Source organism: Rana temporaria, chromosome 1, assembly GCF_905171775.1.
Source record: "Rana temporaria chromosome 1, aRanTem1.1, whole genome shotgun sequence".
Taxonomy (NCBI): Eukaryota; Metazoa; Chordata; class Amphibia; order Anura; family Ranidae; genus Rana; species Rana temporaria.
The window spans coordinates 401,206,025-401,229,036 of NC_053489.1; the positions used below are offsets into that span (position 1 = coordinate 401,206,025).

At 43.4% G+C, this 23,012-nt stretch overlaps 2 protein-coding genes across 2 annotated transcripts in view; one reads left to right on the forward strand and one right to left on the reverse strand.

Annotated features, from left to right (window-relative positions):
• Nucleotides 1-3,083: 3,083 nt before the first annotated feature.
• OAZ1 (ornithine decarboxylase antizyme 1) lies at nucleotides 3,084-22,352 on the reverse strand. The gene is given in 6 exon segments (XM_040323237.1): nucleotides 3,084-3,528; nucleotides 5,669-5,754; nucleotides 8,074-8,246; nucleotides 10,946-11,032; nucleotides 11,034-11,091; nucleotides 22,133-22,352. Coding segments are annotated over 6 exon segments (657 nt in total). The 5' UTR covers nucleotides 22,255-22,352; the 3' UTR covers nucleotides 3,084-3,397.
• A 176-nt stretch (nucleotides 22,353-22,528) lies between these two features.
• The window catches only part of JSRP1 (junctional sarcoplasmic reticulum protein 1), a 127,830-nt gene continuing 127,346 nt past the window's right edge, over nucleotides 22,529-23,012 (forward strand). The window contains exon 1 of the mRNA XM_040323225.1: nucleotides 22,529-22,692. The gene's annotated coding sequence lies outside the window, so the exon portion shown is untranslated. The remainder of the gene's footprint in view (nucleotides 22,693-23,012) is intronic.

The window sequence follows — 23,012 nt, forward strand, 5'->3', positions numbered from 1 at the left end:
CTAGGGGGGTATGTCCCTTTACTCCCATATGGAAGAATTCCTACTATAAAGAACTTTTTAAATTGGAGGGTTTCAGACAATCGACCAATGCAGGAATTCACTACATTGCTTCATTGTTTGTGGGCTCAGTCCTCAAGTCCTTCACAGATTTGGGAGGCGAGTTGCCGCTTGCTAGGACCCAGTTCTACAAGTATTTACAATTACAACATGCTATCCAGAGTGAGAGTAGGCTCTCCCCTATCTCGGTAGTGAAGCACCCCCTTGCACACTGACATCCTGATGAACAGAGACAGGGGTATGATCTCACAGGTTTATTCCAGACTGATTGGTATCACCCACATTACTGTGTAGGCAGGGAGGAAGATTTGGGTCCCATAGATGGGGATACGTGGGAATTAGGTTTATCTTCCGCTCCGTTGGTATCGTCACAACACAGATTGTCGCACTTATTTTTGTTTCACAGGGTCTATAGGACACCGGCTCGTCTATTCAAGTGGTGTCTAAGAGATTCTCCGCTGTGCCCAAAATGTAATGCACAAGAGGGGGACTTATTACACATGATGTGGAAATGTCCAAAACTTTTAGATACTCGCACTATGTTACTAACACTATATCACAGGCGTATGGCTTTCCGACACCGCATGATCCAGTGGTGTGTCTCCTTGGTGCCCTCGAAGTGCCTTCACTCTCCCCTCACGGTCATACAGCTGTACGCCGGCTGCTTTATGCTGCCCGGAAAGCCATTACTAGATTTTGGATTACCTCCAGAGTGCCTACAGAGGGACTCTGGGTTAAGATGGTGAATAATATGCCGATACGGGGAAAAAAATAAAAAAAATAAAAAAAAATAAAACTTACATACCAAAAAACATACCAGCACAGAAATGCGTCCAAAAAAAATTCTACTCATTATGGCAACCCTGGCTAGACACTCCGGGGCTGGCAGAGTTGATTATGGATAGGCTACTGCAGGGATAATGGGTCACAAGGGGGAGAAGTGGTAGGGCAAACATTGACTTGGTGACATCTAATAATCTGCGACACGGATGTGGGATCAGGTTCACGATACACTGGTTTAATATGCAGAATATGTTTCATATAGTTGCACATTAGCCACAGGCATGTAAGTAAGGGGCAGATGTTGTATTTGACTAGATTATATGTCAAAGGATGGATTTGAGATCTTTAGTAGTAACCATGTAATAGAGACAATAAAACATAGATTCCTTCGTAAGGTTGTGTTAATCTCAGGGAGTTTGAAATGTTTTGGTCGAAGGAGGGGAATCGTCCGCAATCTCCTCTATTGTTTACTTACCTTGTACAGGTACATAAATTTCCTGTTTGTATCATCGTTTCATTGATATGCATCCTACTACTATTGTATGTTTACTACTCTGCCTCAATAAAATGTTTTTTTTTTTAATCAAGAAAATATCAGCTAGCCATCAAGGAAGGGGCTAGGGCTCCATGTCTGAATGGACACGGAGCTGTGACTCAGTTCTAGTGCCCCCATAGCAAACTGCTTGCTGTGGGGGCACTGTACAGGAGGGCCCAGGATCACAGAAGAGGGATCCTCAGTAGAGGAGGATCTGGGCGGCACTGCAACAAAGCAGGCATTTTTATGGGGTCGGGGAATACACACAAACGTTACAATCACTTTAACTGCTAGCAGAGCTCAGGACTGATCTTGCCAACACTGGTTTTGTAAACAAATGTATATATGGCAGTAATCAGAAATTTTACTGACCCTGCACTTTAGATGGCCTAAAAGAAAGTGCTGGCAGGGATTGGGCTTATCCTGCATTTTTTGAGACAGTGGTATAGTTCTGATAGGGACCAGGATACTAATCTGTACAGACACTACACTAGTTATGGTGGTGATGAGCAACTTCTAGTATGACTGGTAATCAGACTGCAATAATGCATAAGGGCCCTTTCACACCAGCGGACTGTATGGTCACTTTTTCATCCATCCGTTTACAGATGGAAAAAAAAATAAAAAAAGGGACATGCATGTATCCCTATGAGATAGCGGGTGTCAGTGGATAAACATACTCGATTCTGCAGATTGAGGAAAATCCTATTTTTCCATCCGTCTGCAGGGCGGATTGGGTGAACACGGACAGACAAACAGTGTTCATCCGATCCCCCAATAGGGGAGAGCGGAGATCTGACAGGGACCACCCTGCCAGCTCAGCGGGGATCAACAGAGCGATTCCTGCTGAGCAAGCGGATGAGACATGTACGGATACTCACAGGAACCGTACATGAGAAAGGGGCCTTTATTGGCACAGGCTGGTGACAGGAAGGCAATAAACTGTGCCCAACTTGTGGTGCTTTAGCGCACAGATCTGGCTTATGTGTTTACTAAACACACATCTGTGCCATGATTGACTACAAGCCTGCTGATGAACTGGTTCGGGGGGGGGGGGGGGGATAAAAATTGAGAAACATTCGTTAGAACAGCAGATTTGGCCTTACAGGCAGTTAGTAAAGTGGTTTTATAGTCCAAGAAGAACTGGAGGCCAAATCACCTTGAACCAATCATTTTGTTCCGTAAACCACTATAAACTATTTTTGCAGTGTAGCATAGTTTCCATGAAGGGGTGCAATTTGTCAACAAGGTTTAGGTACTGCCTTTGCCGGCTTGCCTTTTTATCATACAGCCTGGTCCCATCACTTCTGAAGTTAAGCAATACACACCTGATCATCTGCGATCGAACACACACACACACACACACACACACAGTGCTCCAGTTTTGATGTTCACATGCCCACTGCAGGAGTTTTTTTGCTGTGGACACAGATCAGCAAGGCCATAACAATCTGGTTCTTGTCAAAGTCATTCATATACTTATGCTTGCCCATTTTTCTGCTTTCAACACAAACTTCAGGGACACGTTTACTTGCTGCATAGTATATCCCACCCAATTTCAGATTCCATTGTAAGGACATAATGTGACTTACTGACAATTTCTTAAACCATGCTTTGCATCCTTTCCTCTGTACCCCACCCTCTTCCACCCCTAGTCATGCTATACAGGATTGTGCTGAAAGTAAAAAAAAGTTTCTTCGTAAAAACATAATATAAATGTTTTATTTAGAATTAAAGTACTTTGATATCACAAAAACACATTAAACTTCAAATGACATTGCAATAATCTGGAGTGCGCATTTATTCAACATCAAAACATGCAAACAAAAATTATTCAGGAAAGACGATCAGACAAATAAAATTCAACATCTTGCCTTCACTATCAGCTTTAATCTGGACAGAGATCAGGGAAAACATTCAACCACAGCAGTAAACTGAAGAGATGCTGAAATTTATCACAACTCATCTTAGATGACTAAGAAAAAAAAAAAAGCTCTAAAGACGCAGAACATTGCAAGATTACTAATCCTCATCCGAAGAATCTCTTTCAAATGTGTAAGCCATGAAGCAAGCATCTGGTCTCTTAGGGACAAGGGGATGTCCGGGTCTCACAATCTCAAAGCCCAAGAAGCTGAAGGTTCTAAGAAGAGCAGCTGCAGAAAGAATGAAAACAAGTTGGTAAAAACTAACAATGTAAAATGCGCATAAAACAAGTGAGAAACATTTTGAACAATGAAAACAAGTGATCTTTGCTTGCCAAGAGAAATTCAGTGAGTGAACCTTAGTCTATTTAGACTGACATTTAAATTGTAAATGCTACTTTAACACCTAGCCAAAGTGATGTAGTGTTTGTTTTAGAAACACAAAGTCAACTAGATGAATGTTTCACAGCAGGCAATGGTCAGCCACCCGATCTTTGACTGGCTGCTTTGGAGGGAAGAGATGTGGTCCAACAGACCTTACACATCTCCATAAAGAGGAGAAGTAACAGCACATGCCATCACAAAGGATGTTGTTCATCTTCTGTGATGCGATATAAAAAAAAAAAAAAAAAAAAAGAAGGAGGAGATGGAGAATATCACACATGAGGCAATTTTAATGTCAGATCTCTCGTGCAACTCTAAACTGGGAACCTTGTAAGACAGGAGTCTCAAACTGGCAGCACTCCAGCTGTTGCAAAACTACAAATCCCATGAGGCATTGTGCAAGGCTGATGGTTACAAGCATTACTCCATAGGCATGATGGGACTTGTTGTTTCAACTGGTGGAGGGCCGCCAGTTGAGCCCCCACGCTTTAAAGGGGTGGTTCCCCCTAAAAAAAAATAAAAAATTCGAACAATAAATTCTGAAGACCGATTACACTGCGGGTAGGCTGGGGTTTTTTTTTTTTTTCGTACATACCTCGATATCGCCGTTTCATCCCTCGGCTTTCCGGGTATGATTCTTGTGGGGCTGGGCGTTCCTAGTTGATTGACGTTCCTCCAACCGGCGCATACTGCGCGTCACGACTTTCCGACAGAAGCCAAACGTCATTGCGCAGGCCGCCTCCATACGGCGCCTGCGCAGCGACGTTCGGCTTCTTTCGGAAAGTCGTGACGTCAAGTATGCTCCCTTAGGCGTGGGGGGGGGGGGGGGGCACACGCAAAGACTATGAAGTGGGGTATGCCGGGAGTCAATGTTTTGCCTCACAAGAAAAAAAAAAAAAAAAAAAAAAAAAAAAACACATATACTCCCACAGAGGGTGCCCCCTCAAAAGTACAATATATGGGATAGGTGGCTCAAAACACCAGAAACCTGCATTGACTAGAACGGGGACACTATCCCCATGTCTGCCGGCCTCCACATGGGACACGCATGTTGGGGGATGGAAGCTATGACAGCACAGCAAACTCAAAACACAGCTATAACCAAACGTAAATGGTACTGGTATAAGCGCCTCACGTTAACTCATGCAATATTAGGGGATGTCGCTGTGCGATACCTAAAAATGATACTGTACAATATGCACGACACATTTTACAAATGTATACATTTAAATTTTTGGTCAATATAATATAAAGTGGGGTATGCCTGAATACAAACATAACCCCAATTTATAGGTACATAAAGCACCAATTTACAGATAGAGAATATGAAAACAAAAGCAGCATGTGCAATTTACACACTGGAGTTTACTTAGAAGTGTCTGCCTGGTTCCACACCTCAGTTATGATGCAGAGAACTAAATCAGTCACATGAGCACTGAAGTTTGTACTGGGAGACTAGGCTCCCTGCACAGTTAATGTAGGTTGACAAGAATTACTGTTCTCTGTATAACACGCTGTTCAATTCTTGTTACTTCTACCACTGTGTGAAAGTCATCTTACATTATGAAAAAGTGAACCTATATTAAAAAAAAAAAAACGGATAATTTAAGTGTGTAATGTAGTCCATTGCTCTTGTAAGTCATTACAATGTTATCCTGAAAGTTTTTTTAAATTGTTTGGCACTAAACCGTACAAAAAAAGTCATAAGACTGGCAGCCTTACAATTAAAGCAGAGCTTAACCCCAAAAAAGGGGAAGCGCCACTTATCTGCCTAGTCGTCCTTCCTATTGCAGTAAAATTTTGCATACCAGGCAAGGCTGGGGTCACATTGAGCAGTATTATGTGGACTGCATATAGTTACTCTAGCAGCACCATTTCCTTACTCTGCTGTTGATTGTCATAATTGGCTTGCAAACCATTGCCATATGATTATGGGAATTTGCACAGCCTAGCAACAAAAAAAAAAAAACACATGCAAACTGCTTACCTCTATCATCTCTATTCTTGTGGAAACATATGAATACATGGTCGACTTGAAGCTGCTCCTCAGCAAATTCCAGCAGAACAGCAAAACTAAAAAAACAAAAACATACAATATTCCTTAGTAAACTAGTTGGCCCTTTGTCTTATGCAGTCATTTTTTAAAGGCAAGCCTAAAGACTTACTTTTATGCACCTTTCTGCTTGGGGGGTCAATAGCAGCAAATGGGCGCCATGAGGGCTGAGTTTCTTCCCTTGTCAGTTACCTAAACTCATGCAGTCTTCCAGCTCAAAAAAAGCCAAAGCATTTAAACCAAAAAGCTGTTAATCTCCTTTTACTTAGACCATACCTGCCTAAAAATGTTTCTAGTTAATCATGCCAAGTACAGGCAACCTGCTTTAAAAAGGTCAGTTAGGCCCCTTTCACACGGGTCGAAACAGTAATGATCTGCCCCGTGAACCTCCGCGGGGATCGCTCCGTTGATCCCCACTGAGCCGGCGGATGACATCCGGGGCTCCATAGAGGAGCACGGATCGCCCGTTCAGGTCCGCCAAAAAAACTGGCAGGCGGACCTGAACCCCAAGTGTTCAAATCAACCTTCATTGTGCCGTTTGAAAACCTAGACTGTATTGAACCTCCCTTTGACAAGTTAGGAATTAAGCCCCACCCTCACGTTACAAGTTCCATACTCAGCCAACAGTTATACAATGAACGCAGGAGAGGACTTGCCATTTGACAAATGAACAGGATGCAGGAAGGACAGGGCCTATTCTTTAATTTGGAAGAAATGGATACTATTGGGAACATAGGGAAAAATTAACACTAATTACAAGTTCTTGCATTGCCTGGTCTTCAACATGCACTCGATTTGTTCTCTCAACCAAACCATCCCATTTCTGGTGTCATAACTGATCACATGTGCAGCATCATGCCAGTTGAAGATTATTCGGTTCTGGACCACCTGGCGCAGTTATACTGCGGCAGGCTAGTTCCCCTGCACGCACCATCATAGCTGCAAGTCAGCTCTTTAAAAAGCAACTCACGCAGTCACGATGACTGATTACAGAAAAGGGGGGGGGGGGTATGGTGTGTGCACACACACCCCCTGGTTCTCAGGGGCGGAAAAAAAAAAAAAAACTCAAGCCCCCATTTTGTAGATGCTATAACTTTTGCACAAACCAATCTATGCTTATTGCGATTTTTACCAAAAATATGTAGAATACATACAAGCCTAAAATGAGGGGGACAAATTGGGATATTTACTATAGCAAAAAGTAGTTTTTCTTCAAAATGGTCGCTCTTGTTTATAGGGCAAAGAATAAAAAATAAAAAACGCAGAGGTGATCAAATACCACCAAAAGAAAGCTCCATTTGTGGGGGGGGGGGGGAGGAACGAGTCAATTGGTTTAGAAAAGATGTTGCACAGCCGCACAATTGTCAGTCAAAGCAACGCAGTGCCGTATTGCAAAAAATAGCCTGGTCATTTAGCAAAATCTTTTGGGGCTGAAGTGGTTAAACAGAGTCCAAGTTGGCAGCTTCGTGGCTAAAACAATAGGAGAGTTCACCTCCACTTCAAAGTCTTTATTTTTTTAAACATGTTATACTTTGCTGTTCTGTGCAGTGGTTTAGCACAGAGCAGTCCTAAGCTTTCTCCAATTGGGGCACCCCACCTGCCCCCAAAGCAAGCAGCTTGACCTGGGAGCACCCACGCAGGCTTGTCCCCACCCGTCTCATTGGCTCACTGGCTGTGATTGACAGGATTGTGAGCCCATGGCTCCAGCTACTGACTCAGCTCTTCAGGACTCGCACCTCATCGGCTGAGGCCCTTAAGTACATTGTTGGATCAAGATGGGACACAGGCAAGTATTGGGGAAGGGGTGGGCTGCTGCACACAGGTTTACCGTCATGCATAGAATGACTCTTTACAACCACTTTAACCAAAATGTTTAAAGTTTGGACAGGTTATCAGGAGCAATTTAAAAAAGTAAATCCATTTTCCGAAGCATGCACTCAAAATAGGCTTAAAATTTGACAGAGATATTTTTGGTTCCAAGATCAGACTGTTCAAGCCGCCAGGTGCAAGTTGTATGGATGGCCAACATAGAAAACCTACACCCAATATAGAACCTAAAACAGTTTTTAAAACAAATTTATACAGAACAGCTCTGGATTCAGTAGTGTGTGCAGAAATGCTACCATTGTCTCAGGAACCAGCAGCATTGCTTGTTCACATACACCATTGAGGGAAAGTTAAAAAAAAAAAAAAAAAAAAAAATTGAGACCTTGACTGTTTACAGGCCTGATTGGACCATATTTACACAGAGGGCTGAAAAAAGGTTTGTATGAAGCATAAAGCGTTTACATCCCTTTTAATTTGAGTCACTGAAAGTTAGAAGATCTGTATTAATTTACCTATCTTTGCTCCCATCAGGAAGTGTGCCACTTGGTATTTCTATGTACAAGTTGTTGTTGTTTAGTACAGCCTTCCAGTCTACTTGTTTTCCATCTGTTAGCATAGATTGGACGTTGAGAATTCTGGTCCTGTTAGAGGATGCAAGGTCCTCTGTTATGTTCAGCCTGTTATCCTAGACAAAACAAAAAAAAAACAAACACCTTAAAACATTTGAGGTGAATGGGTCCATAGGTAAACAGTCAGAATACATGTAGAATTATATCAACCTGTCGGGAAAGTAGTGACAGGTTCGTTGTAAAATATGTTACGACTCCACTGCAGGATCTGACATTGCGTTTATGATCTGTGGATGAGCAGGTATTGCACAAACCTAAAAGTGTCATACTTGCCAGCGTGTTAATGTGGTTGTATACCCATTTCATTAATTTTTACCTACAGACTAGCCTATGATAGGGTTTACCTGTAGGTGAAATGAATATCTGCTAAACCTGTATGGTTTAGGAAATATTCACTTTGCATGCAGCCGCTGATGTCAGAGGCAAATGCCCGGCTGAAGGTTTGGCAGATTCTGCCAGGGAAAAAGACACACACGCAGCAGGAGTGTGGTCACCACGGCTCCAGAGCCGTGAACCCAGAAGACACGCCAAGTGCAAGGATCAGAATTAGATACCGATGCCTCATTCTAAAGCAACCATTTCATAATGAGCTAGTATGCATACTAGCTCATTATGACTTTGCCTTACAGGTTTTTTTGTTCTGCGGGTATACAACTGCTTTAAAATGTCACCATATTGCTGATCCCTGGCTGTGGCGAGTACTTAGCCTTGTTTTACCTTTAGTTTCTCAAAATGATGGGGGTAGCTTAAATAAAAAATATGCTCTGCATGTGTCAAAAGCACAAAAACATAATAAAACCCAAACACTGCTTAGCCCACAGACTGAAATATACTGATCTTGATTAAATGCACCCCAATTACCCACTGCGTTTCCTAAACTTAAAATTACTAGATGCCTGGTTGCATCTTGAAAAAAAATTGTAGCAAACCAAGTGTGAAATCCTAACCTGCATACTTGGCTCAGAACAATCATTCTAAATCATTCAATCATTGTAAAGGTAAAATGTTTTTTCACCTTAATGCATCCTATGCATTAAGGTGAAAAAAAAAAAAAAAATCTGACGGTACCCCCCCCCCCCCCCCCCCCCCAGTTTTACTTACCAGACCCTCGAAAGTCCCACGCTCGCCCCCGTCAGCCTCCTCGGTTCTCAGTCTGTGGCCGTTTATTGGCTAGGTTGGATGTATTGATAGCAGCGCAGCCGTTGGCTGGCACTGTCATAAGTCACATCCAATGACGCCACGCGCCAGCGCCGAGTGATACAGTGAGCGGCTATGGCGTTCGCAAGAGCTTTCCACCATGCGAGGGACCCCAGAAGACAGGTTTCAGGGACACCCTGTGCAAAACGAGCTGCACAGTGGAGGCAAGTATAACATGTTTGTTATTTTACCAAAAAATAAAATGTGCTCCTTTAAAGCCATTGATCAGCACAATAGCAGGGTTCAATATCCCCCAAGTCAGAGGCAACCTAGAAATTTGTTTTTAAAGGTTACAAAAACGTCTGACATTTTTTATAAAATTTTGGGTACTGAAACACTTTAAATGAAAAAAAAAAAAAAAAATCCCCCTGTTAAGCAGTTTGTATTCATGAAGCCACTTTAGAGTATATGCAATAACCTTAATATGGCATATGTATGCTTTGTGAGACCCAAGTAACTCTTGATTTATTATGGGGTAATTTAATCTGCTTGTGCACAGAATTAAGACAAGCAAAGGGAATGCAGAATTAGATGGGAACTTCCTGTCCCTGCTATACCCATAAAAGAAACTGTGTGGTAGTCACCAGACAGGGAAAAAAAAACACACCTGTTCACTCTGACCTAATAAAAATGTATGAGGCAAAAATAGCAGAATTTATCTGTATGCACATTGCTGGTTGCCATTACATGATCTACCATAAGCACTGGATCGGCATGACAACCAACATCCACACATTTGTTACAGAATATAGCTGTGCATTTTGTTAGTAAGAAACTCCATGATGGAATATACTATATTTATTGGTGTATAACTCACTTGTTTACCCTATAGAGGGTAAACTGTGCCTGCGTGTTGTGCGCTTTTTTCCCAGAAACTTCCCGCCTAAAGTTAGGGTGCGTTATACGCCGATAAATGCCCTCAAGTAAAACTAGTTTGATAAACATTAAAATTGTTGCTTCAGCGACCGTGCCATTACTGGCGGCTCCCGGGAGCCATGGGGGGGGGACCCTGCAAGACAAAATTACAAATCTGTAATTTGGTGCTCACATGCCATTTTACCAAATAGAGAAGCTGTATGGGTTGGCATGGGGTTGTATTAGCACAGGCTTCCTTTAACTGCTCAAAATTAAAGCAGATAAATACACACTTTGATTATATATTACACACAAAGTGAACTGTTTGCACGCCATGTTTAACCATTCTTGGTATACACAACTCTGGCACAATGCAAGACCAGGCAAGTGGCTACCCTTTTCAGTTTTCCTGCATACTGTGCCACTTATGTGATCAAGCCATCTGGCATCAAAAAGTCAAAGCTGGCTTGCTTGGGCATGCAGTGTCTCTGAACACTTCAAATCTTGAGCACTACAATACATAAATACACATCACATGATTCTTTAAAAATGGACAGTGCTTTCTTTCATCAAACCATTCATGGGCAGCTCTGTAGCAAGAAGAGTCACAGGTTTGTCTTTCAGAACTGAACCATAAACACTACATGATGAAATCTGGCAGTTAACACTCATTTAATATCTACTTAAACATGCAGATACTTACAGAATAAAATAAATTAGCTGAAAGATTGTGATCCCTTTGACTATTCCCTCGCCCACCTGGGATCTTCAGGGGTGGGTGAGGGACATCAGGAACACCACCGAGGCCCCGGACCCAGGTTACTACAGCAATTGAAAGAAACCCTGGAACTGGAAGAAAAAGAAAAACATAGCAAGTTAGGATTATTCTACTTAAACATGCAGATACTTACAGAATAAAATAAATCCATTAGTTAAAGCACAGAGCTCCACTTTAATGCCTTCCTGCCTTGTAAGGAGGTGCCTGGTTTTGACTGTGGAAACCTCTCACAATGTGGAGTGCATGCACAAGCAGTCACAGCCGGGTGCCCACAGTTGAGATACCACCACCTCCCCCAGAACAGCGAGGGAACGTCTGGAGCACACCGCTGGATCCTGGGACAGGCAAGTAGCTATAGTGAGAAAGGAAAGGGGAAGGAAAAAAAAAAAAAAGTATTTGATCCCCTTCAGATTTTGAATGTTTGCCCACCGGCAAAGAAATAAATCAGTCTATAAATTTTATTGTTCATTTTAACAGTGGTTTAAAAGAAAAAAACTAGAAAACCACATTTGAAAAAGTTAAATGGATTTGCATTTTAACCACTCAAGTACCGAGCCCCTCTTTTTCAGATATGTTTACAAGTTTTTTGCTAGAAAATTACTTAGAACACCCATAGATAATGTTCCGAAGAGTAAATTTATACCCAACATGTCACGCTTCAAAATTGCGCCTGCTCGTGGAACGGCGACAAACTTTTACTCCTAAAAATCTCCATAGGTCACGTTTAACCACTTAAGGACCCACTCACGTATATATACACGTCATCACTTTAAAGATGGATATCTCGTAACGGCAGCAGCTGCTGCCACAACCGAGATATCCATCTTTCCTGCGAGCGGTCCTTTAAACGATAACGGTGGTCTCCGCGGCGGGAGAGGGCCCCTCCCTCCATCGCTTACAGGAGCCGTCCGCAGCGGCGGAGGTGATCGCGTTCTGTGTCCTGCTCGGCTGGGATACGAGTGAGGGCAAGATGGCCCCCACCCGTCTCCATAGCAGGGCGAAAGCGACGTCAAAACGCCACTTCCGCCCATTCTTAAAAGGCATATTTTCTTGTTGTCATTTTTGCAAATGACAATTATTTGCATTTTAGTCTAAAGGTGAGAACTTTTGGACCCCAGATCTCTTATTTAAGAGGACCTGTCATGTTTTTTTCTATTACAAGGGATGTTTACATTCACTGTAATAGGATTAAAAGTGACCTTTTTTTTTTTTTTTTTTTTTAACACAAAAAAAGTAAAATAATTTTTTTTTTTTTTAAAGCGCCCCGTCCCTACGAGCTCGCGCACAGAAGAGTACGCATATGAAAACGGTGTTCAAAACACACAAGTGAGGTATCACCGCGATTCGTTAGAGAGCAATAATTCTAGCCCTAGACCTCAAACTCAAAAGATGCAACCTATAGAATATTTTAAACGTCGCCTATGGAGATTTTTAAGGGTAAAAGTTTGACGCCATTCCACGAGCAGGCGCAATTTTGAAGCGTGACATGTTGGGTATCATTTTACTCAGCGTAACATTACGTTTCACAATATAAAAAAAAAAAAAAAAAATTGGGCCAACTTTACTGTTGTCTTATTTATTTTTATTAAAAAAGTGAACCCCCCAAAAAAGAAAGTGCGCTTGCAAGACCGCTGCGCAAATATGCTGTGACAAAGTATTGCAATGACCGCCATTTTATTCTCTAGAGCTTGGGTGCTCAACCTGTGGCTCTCCAGCTGTTGCAGAACTTCAAGTCCCATCATGCCTCTGCCTTTGGGAGTCATGCTTGTAACAGTCAGTAGCTTGCAATGCCTTATGGGAATTGTAGTTCTGCAACAGCTGGAGAGCCACAGGTTGAGCACCCATGCTCTAGAGTGTTAGAAAAAAAATTATATAAAATGTTTGGGGGTTTTAAGTAATTTTCTAGCAAAAAAAACGGTTTTAATCACACAGTCTGAAAAACAGGCAAGGTCCTTAAGTGGTTAAAAATGTTTACAGGTTGCATGTTTTGAGTTACAGGAGGAGGTCTAGGGCAAGAATTATTGCTCTCACTCCAACGATCGCAGCGATACCTCATGTGGTTTGAGCACCATTTTAATATGCAGGCGCTGCTCACGTATGCGTTAGCTTCTGCGTGCAAGCTTGTCGGGACAGGGCGCTTTAAAAAGTTTATTTTGACACACGACCAATCTTGCGACAAAAAGTGGACCGCCATCTGAAGAGATGATACCTGGGTTATGGCAGCCATCTGCTGTCATAACATATCCCTCTTCAAAGTGCCTATGTATATAATGTATATAGTCGTGTGGCAGTCCGGAATTGATTAATAATTGAAATAAGTATTTGACCCCTTCACAAAACTTGTTATCAATCACAGGGGTCAGACATTTCTTATAGTTGGCCACCAGGTTTGCACACACCTCAGGAGGGATTTTATCCCACTCTGTGCAGATCCACTCAGTCATTAAGGTTTTGGGGCTTAAAGGTCCGCCCCCCCCCCCCCAAAAAAAAATTAAAAGCCAGTAGCTACACATACTGCTGGCTTTTAATGAACATCTGAATGATTCAGGAGGAGAACACCAGGTGGGCCTGTACATGTGCCTTCTTGAGTTGGGGGACCTTGCAGGCACTGCAGGATTTCAGCCCTTCGTTGCGTAGAGTTACCAATTGTTTTCTAGGTGACTATGGTCCCAGCTGCCTTAAGATCATTGACAAGATTCTCCCGTGTAGTTCTGCACAGAGATTCGGGAGATTCTTTTCTCAAGCATCGGTTTCAAACTTAGCGATGTTCCCGAAATTGCTTCAAGGGGTTGTACCAGGGTGATGTCTGCAGCTGCAGGCGCCACTCCAGTACCGTTCTTTAGAGTGGATGGTCAGCTTTGTTACAACCAATGTAGCTCAGCAGCCACTAGGCCATTACAAGCTCCCCACCAGGAAGCCTGATCGACCAAAAGACCCAAACAAAGACAATCGTCTTTGTTCAGATCTTAGAGCAAGTAACCCAGAAGCGATGTCTGGAATACTGGCATCGTATAGGCGTCAAAAAAAAAAAGATAGAAAGTATTAAAAAATGAAGATCAGGGAGTTTTGAATACTTTCAAATGCAGAGGGGGACCTTCTCTATTGTGGTCCCCCGCCAGCGATCTTGCCTCCTCTTCTGTATGCCCCTTGTGGAGGCCATATGTCACATCTGTGGTATGTGAATAAATCTAGGTCAGATGACCCAGTAAAATCAATAGGTTTAGCACTGAAGGGATAACTAAATCCATGAGTGCTAGCATGATAAGCTGGGGAAGGAGTCCTGTGCACCTATCAGGCTGGCATCCAATTGGAAGCTACCAGAACTTTTTTTTTTTTTTTTAGACTACAGGGCTGGATTTTACGACCCATCAGGGACAACGCGCTCCTAAACATTAAGGGACACGTGATTATCCAATGACTGCCTCCTTGACCCATGCAGCATTGAAATTGCCTGGAGTGGATTTGGGCATATGAACAAACCTTAAAATGAGGCAATTATTAAGCCCAGAACACTCACTCATGCAAAAGCAAAGGTAGGGAACAGAAAGCCTCGACAGCCATGCTCTAGGACGCCTATATATTTCCCCAAGCAATGGGTCTAATCCAGTGCCAGTTCCTGAATCTTCAGGACCTGGACCCCTGCAGAGGGGGTAAATATTCTACATATTTTTGGAAAAAAAAAAAAAAAAAAAAAAAAAAAAAAAATCGCAATAAACGTTTAATGATTGTTTTGTGCTACATTTACAGCGTTTACAAAATAGGGGATAGTTTTATTGCATTTATTTTTTTACTACTAATGGCGGCGATCAGCGATTTTTTCCGTGACTGCGACATTATGGCAGACACATCGGACAATTTTGACACATTTTTGGGACCATTGTCATTTTCACAGCAAAAAAATGCATTAAAAATGCATTTACTGTGAAAATGACAGTTCAGTTTAGGAGTTAACCACTAGGGGGCGTTGTAGGGGATGTGTGACCTCATGTGTCACTAACTGTAGGGGGGCGGGGCTGGACATGTGATGTCACTGATCGCCTTTCCCGATATCAGGGAACAGACGATCAGTGACCTTGCCACTGTGAAGAACGGGGAAGGTGCACGCACACACCGATCGCGGGACACCGGCGGCGATCGGGTCCCGCGGCCACGGAGCTTTGGACTGGGTCACAGGCCAGACCCACGACTGGGCACTTAGAGGACGTACAGGTACGTGCCTGTGTCCAGCCATGCCATTCTACCGACGTAAATGTGCAGGAGGCGGTCCTTAAGTGGTTAAACAACTTTATGCTACATGTAAGCCTACATTAAGAAGTTTAGGAGATATCCCCTTTATGTGCAGAGGTCATCGACACTTGCGCACTGGGGCAAACTGAAGCAATTGCACCTATGTGCTGTTGCTTCAGTCAGCGTGCCGTTACCGGCAGCTCCCGTGCGCATGCACGGGAGTGACGTCGTGGCTCCAGCCAATCACAGCGCCAGAGCCGCAATAACTAGAAGTAACTCCAGTGAGACATGGACTGCTGTGGGGGCTTCGATCTGATGCAATACATAATGAGCTAGTATGCAACGCATACTAGCTCATTATTCGTTTGTCTCGCAGGGTGTTTTTCCCCCCCCCCACAAGGGTTTACTTCAAGAACTCCTAAATATTGCTGGGCAAAAACACTTGGGGAGGAGTGAACAACTTCTCTTGATTAGGACAGTCCAAAAAATCTCAGTACGAAATGGAATTTTGCTTCAATTTGTCACTGTACTTATATCAGCTAGCCCAGCCCTCAGAATTTACACTCGCCTGCTCGCATTTTGCGAGTAAATTTTGAGGGCTGGCGAGTGTGGGATGCCTGGGAGCGAGCAAGGCGGAGAGTCGCATCGCCGCCGCCTGATTGTTCAAAGCGCGGGGATTACAGCTTTCAATTCAATAGCTGTGTTCCCTGCCGCGAGCGTGATATACAGCCCCTCCCCCTTGTTCAGGCACTTTGATAGACAGATCACCCATCCCAGGATTGGACGGGTGATCTGTCTATCAAAGTTTCCCGTACAATGGGGAGGGGCTGAATATGACGCTCACAGCGGGAACACAGCTATTGAATTGAAAGCTGTTCCCCGTGCTTTGATCAGGCAGCGGATGCGGCTCATCTCTTAGCCAGCACAGGTAGGCTGAGATATGGGGACATCTGGCATTTTTGGTCACGGATAAAGTTGTCAATATTTATTTTTATAACTTAATTCTGGTTTTGGGTTTAATACCACTAACTGAATCCTGAAGTGTAGGAAAAAAAGCCGCCCCGAGACCTGTATGCGCATTGCTGGTTGCCATTTCATGATCTGCTATAGGCACTGAATCGTCATGACAACCAACTAACGTCCACACATTAAAGGAATATAGCTGTGCATGCTATTTGTAAGAAACCCTGTATAATGGAATAAAGATCCCCTAAAGAAAAACTGGTTTCATAAACCTGAATAAAATCCATTGTTTTATATTGAGTTCTTTTGTAAAATGTGATCAGCAATGACATCCTATGAGCTTAAATACACATCTTTAATTGGTGCTCACAAATAAATGAGATGTAAAGCACTGCTTAACAGTCAAGGTATGATCCAATATTAGAATTTCAATAATAGGCTCTTGTCTAGAGATTTTAACTCTTGTGCACACCGCCCCTCACCCCAAGCTCGTGTTCTCAGCAGATGTAGCAAGCCCACAGGGATTTGAGAGACCTGAAAACAGCAGCCATTTGCAGATTGTTTTATGCATATGCACTAAATAAACCCTCCATTTTGTAGCAGGATTGGGAACTCAGAGAAATGTCATGAATACAATATTCTGCATGTTCACTTTGCAGATGTAGCAAACATAACCAGTTCAGTTTTAGGTATGATGAGACTTCAATCCAACTGCATGTAATAAACAGGTGAAGACCTTCTGCTGGCTTCATTTTTATGTAAAAGCTAAAACCATGAAGGGTCATTTCAGCATGCAGATGGACCAAATTATTCCAACAGAAATGCAGGAGCATTTTAAAAAGGAAAAAAGTCTACATAATGACCCAACCTGTTTAATGCAGATTCCCCACCGTTTTGCATTATCCACATTTTCTAATAAGCCATTTGAAGCATCATTTACCCCCCCCCCCCAATCAAATGAAATACTCTATGGCAGGCCATTTCCTGTGGAGAAAGCTGACAAATTGCTGAATCGTTTAAGCATCGTTTAGACTTGAATGGGGGGGGGGGGGGGGAGCTGCGATAGCAGGAGGTCCACCCGCCCCTGTAAAAGTTAAAACCCAGCAGCTTTTAATTTAATGGCTGTGTTCCCCGCCGCAAGAGTCATATTCATCCCCTCCCCATTGTACGGGAAACTTTGATAGACAGATCACCTGTCCAATCCTGGGATGGGTAATCTGTCTATCAAAGTCAGCAGCTACACATATGGCAGCTGCTGACTTATAGGACACTTACCTGTCCTAGAGTCCATCAATGTCAGCACTGCAGCGGCCCAATTCCAGGTAAGGGAACCCAGCAGTGTAGCATTACAGCTTCAAGCCAGGTCACTACTGCGTATGCACGAGGCACTGCTGCGCTCTCCTACTGGCCCGATGGCAGGGGAAGGAGGGAGTCGAGCCACTGACAATGCGCCACGGCCCAGACTTCTGAAGTGGGGACAGGTATCCACTCCCCTCCGAAAGGTGCCAAATGTCTCACTGAGAGGAGACAAATGAGCAGAAGTTCCACTTACGGTGGAACTCAGCTTTAGGCCCTTTTTACACTTTTACGACTTGTCCCATGATTTGGGACGGCAAAGTAGCAGAAGTCGTTCCCCAAGATTTCCAATGACAACCATTCATATTCCAACTTCAAAGTAATCCCTGCACTACTTTGGTCCGACTGATGAACGTTCAGTCGGACCTCAAGTCTCCCTGAAATTGCATCAATATCGTGCGACTGAAGACGTGGTAGTGCGATAGGGGCCTTAAGCTGCAAAGGACAGCAGATGGGGAGGTCTACATGTTGCTACATGATGCTTTGCACCTGTGGCAAAGTAGACCCAAAATGTAGCGATCGGCAGGGCTGCCAAACTATACAATATTTAAAGCGGAGGTTCACCCGTACATGACTCTTTTTCCCCTTGGCTTCATGCTCGTTTTTGTCTAGGGGAATCGGCTAGTTGTTTTAAAATATGAGCTGTACTTACCGTTTACGAGATGCATCTTCTCCGCCGCTTCCGGGTATGGGCGTTCCTATTTTGATTGAGGCTTCCGACGGTCGCATCCATCGCGTCATGATTTTCCGAAAGAAGCCAAACGTCGGTGCGCAGGCACAGTATAGAGCCGCACCGACGTTCGGCTACTAGTGACGCGATGGATGCGACCGTCGGAAGCCTCTCGGAAGACTGTCAATCAAGAAGGAACGCTCGCTCCCGAAGACCCATACCCGGAAGCGACGGAGAAGATGCATCTCGAAAACGGGTAAGTACAGCTCATATTTTAAAACTAGCTGATTCCCCTAGACAAAACGAGCATCCATCTAAGGGGAAAAATTGTTTTATGGGTGAACTCCCGCTTTAAGTTAGAGAGGTCGTAAACTGTACTTTTGTGTACATGCAGGTTCAATGAATATATTCTAAACGTGCACCGCAAGAGATATTCTAGTGAGCAGCAGCAGTCCGATGTCACCAGCGTATGCGCTCTGAACAGCATGCGTGCCATTTATTTAGAGCTCCTTGCCGTGTCTCGCATGCATGGGAGTGACCTCATCACGGCCCGGCAAAGTGGCTGCAACCTGTGTACCCAGAAGACCAGGTGAAGATGAAGGCCTCTACATCAGTGACAGCACATTGCTGGAGGGCTGCGTTTCAAGGCAAGTTTTCTCATAGTGTGCCATGTGATGCCCCCGCAACCACATGCTGCATCATTCATACAGAGCTCTGTATGAATGAACTACAAGTCACAACATCCTTTGCAGCCGTCAGCTTGCAGTTTTCTATGAACTACCACGTCGCTGTAAGCATTGCAGTAGTTCACCGATTCCTCCTGTCGGACTGTATCGTAGATACACTAACAGGTCTGCAGAAAACCTGCATGGAATTAGCGATCTGCTGGTGCACTGCTTTAGAGCACAAGTGTCAAACTGGCAACCTTCCAAGTGTTGAAGGAACTACAAGTCCCATGAGGCATTGCAAGGCTGACAGTACAAGCATGACTTTCACAGGCAAATGCATGCTGGGACTTTTAGCTCCACAACAGCTGGAAGGCCACCAGCTTGACAGCCTAGCTTTAGGGGCTTCTGCAACAATTTTTTTTTAAATGATGCTCAGATTTACAGCACTGTTCTTGCTCGCTTTTTCATGTGGTAGAAGTCCAAATTACAACTAGAGGACCTTTTAGCAAAGCATCTTGCATCAAACTGCCTTACTCATCCCGCCCCCCACCCCTTCAGAAAATATGGTTCTTTTGCATCTCAGTGGATCTTCTCCAGCCTCAATACAGCCACTTCCTGTCCTCACTGGAAGCACAGGTGACAAAAAAAAAAAAAAAGAAAAAAAGTTAAGCTGCAAGGCCAGGGCTGCCAATAAGGGGGCACTGCTTTGTCTTTCTGTACAGGGCCTGGACCCCAAAAAATTCAATTGTTCATCTCCCTACGATGTCTTCCACCCCTAACCCATCCTGCCAAGTGTTTAGCGGTTCCGACCTTGTGAAATCCGTTACTCATCTTAGTCCCCCCACCTAGGTCCTTCAATATCACCTGTGACAAGTGGTACCCTATCACTAGTGCGATAATCACCATCCAGTCCCCTTTTACAACTGTCAGATCTTATGTGTATCCTAAGAAGACTTGACAGGCTAATGGAATTGTCCACGTCACTCTGAAGTAACATGACACCTGGAATTATAAAAAAAAAAAAAAAAGTGATCACATCCCAAGGCAAGAGAAAAACAGTGCATTTTCCTCCTCTAATCAGGGGATTTTGGGGAGGGTGGAAGTACATTTTTAAACTGGAATTGGGCTTTAAGAAAAAATAATAAAATTTAGTCACTCAGGGAAACAAACCTAGTGGCAGAAAAAAACCCACATCCAAGACATCCAGTTTTTTAAAAAAAATGCACTGTACTGCCTAGTCTCAGAATCACATAACGTTCCCTGTTGTGCCATGTAAACCCCCCCCCCCCCCCCCAGATGGGCAGCAAGAAATAATTTAGAACATTTTAGATAAGACTGAGCCATTGGCTGCTCTACAATATGCGTGGTTTAGAACACGGTTTAATTACCAATTACGCAGCTAGATTTTTTTTATCCTGGCTAGGAAAGCCCTAAAATGCCTACCAAGACAAAAAGATGGCGCTTAATTACACAGGCACAAGCCAGCTGCTAGGCAATGGCACACGCATTCTATCCTGACACACCTTGGCTGCACCAGTTCAGGGAAATTGCAAAATTCAACCTCATCGTGCATGTCCTTGGGATATATAGGGGGAGGGGTCAAAATCAAAGTCTGATCACCAAACAGTGCAACCAAGTCAGCTGATAATTGATCAAATCTGCTAGTCATCAGCGTGGGCTTCATCCCCATCCATCCCTAACATGACAGCTCATCACTATGCAAGGCAAAATATTTCAACAGAAGCAAAAGAGCCATTTAAGCTTTAACGCAAGGATAAGGATCTTTGTTTTTCAGCCACGTGATTAATAATCAAAGATGGGCTTTCAAGAAAAAAAAAAAAAAAGTGCGTATGTATATTTTTATCAAGATGAATCCTCTGATATATTGAGAGATTTTGATTTGTCCATGATTGGAGATATAGCTAGCTATGATCCTCTGATATATTGTACTTCCAATGAAAAAAAAAAAAAATTGATTTTTTAATCAAGATGAGGCCAATGATCCTCTGATATGACAGATTTATATCTGTCCCATCATTGGAGATATAGCTATGATCCTCTGATATATTGATAGGCAGATGTATATCCGTCCATCAAAGGATCATTGGAAATATATAGATATCTATATCTCCAATGATCCTTTGATGGATAGCTATACACCTGCCTATCAATATATCAGAGGATCATAGCTATATCTCCAATGAAGGACGGATATACATCTGCCCATCAATATATCAGAGGATCATAGCTATATCTCCAATGATGGACGGATATACATCTGCCCATCAATATATCAGAGGATCATAGCTATATCTTCAATGATGGACGGATATACATCTGCCCATCAATATATCAGAGGATCATAGCTATATATCCAATGATGGACAGATATACATCTGCCCATCAAGATATCAGGGTATCATAGCTGTATCTCCAGTAACCCTTTGACAGACAGCTCTACGTCTATCAATATATCAGAGGATCATTGTCCATCTTAAAATTATATACATATTTACCCCCCTCCCCCCCCAATACATTAGCGCTATGACAATCCTCAGGGAAAGAGGGGAGGGGGGTGTACTACCCAATCAGGTTTACTTAGATCTACAACATCAGCTATGGCCTGGCAGATGATGCAAAATAAATGGATTGTTCAAGTAGGTCGTCATATTAAATAGCTTGGTAAATCTTAAGATTGTACAGACAGTATAATATATGTCCAGCTTTACATCATCTCCTACCTTAAATATCTGGGGAGGGTAGGGGGCCAGGTTAGATAGGGAAAAAAAACAAAAAACACCCCATTTTATATTGACATCCACTATATATTTATTGATCACGTTTTGCGCATTGCATTAAAATGCCGCATAACCCATCTTATACGTGTTTCATCCTTGGTCACCTGGGTAAAAAAAAAAAATGACACTTAAGACTTGTTTTCAGGACTATAATGGCCAGCGGTTTCCCCAAACAGGGCACTACAGATGCAGAACACGGGGCAAAAAAATAAACCACCCACAGACCTAAATAGGAATTAAAAAGGGCCTATGATGCGCTTTCGCCACATTGGAAAGGTGCGCTCTCATGGGAGCAAACAGGGCCTAACCCTCTCATCCCAGAAAGAGGGACACGTGACCTGTACATGAGGGGCCGACTATTATAATAAAACAGAGATGGGTGAGAAGATAGAGGGAAAAGGCGTCAGACACAACACAAGAGGCCTCCTACCTTTCACTACTACTACTGGGAATACTCAGAAGAGGCATGGTGATGATGTAGCTTATATTTCCTTCCTTTTCTCTGGCAAAGCAATGGCTATTGAGTATCCGCTGAAGAGAGGATTTCACCATCCGGCCTCTCTGGTCTGAGAACCAGAAATCCCACGGCCTTCTGCCTCTTCCGACGGTACCTCTCAAAATGGCGAACCGCTGTTGCAAATAACACCTTTAAGTAGACGAATGGCTGCCCCCGCCTCTCACACTGTCACCCTCGTTGCCCAATCAACTAACCCCTTTCCGGGCCCGCCCGAGACCGCGAGTTCCCAGAACTGGCCGCTGGTTGGCCGCGGAACGAACGGGGCAGGTCCACACGGGTTTCTCTTTTCCCCGCCCCGTAACTTGCGCTTGGCAACAGCGCGCGCACGCCAGCAATGACGTTAGGAAAAAGCACGTGGACGCGCATGCGGTTGGACTAAATTAAGGACAAATAGTTTGGGGAATAGAAGAAAACTCGTAATGTGAACATGTAGGCTCGGCATAGCAGAGGAATTCTACTTGTACCCGGAGAAAGTAAGTGTGTCCCGGCCTAAGATGTATGATAATGACTCATTAAGAGGGGCTCCTGAAACATGACAGTGCGCAAGCTTTGTGTGGGGGAGGTTGTGAAATCGCTGTGCGGCGCGGTCACGTGATGGAAGACGTAAGCGGAAGTGGGCGCAGCTTAGACATGGAACCTTGTTTTTATTTATTTATTTCACTGGTTTGCCTGCGTGCTTCAATATCTTCATACAATTAGAAGGTTGTCTTGTAGAGTACAAGCAAAGGCAAAATCGTTTTTCATTTTAAATAGAAATGATTATTATTTTATATATCTATTGGAAAAAAATATA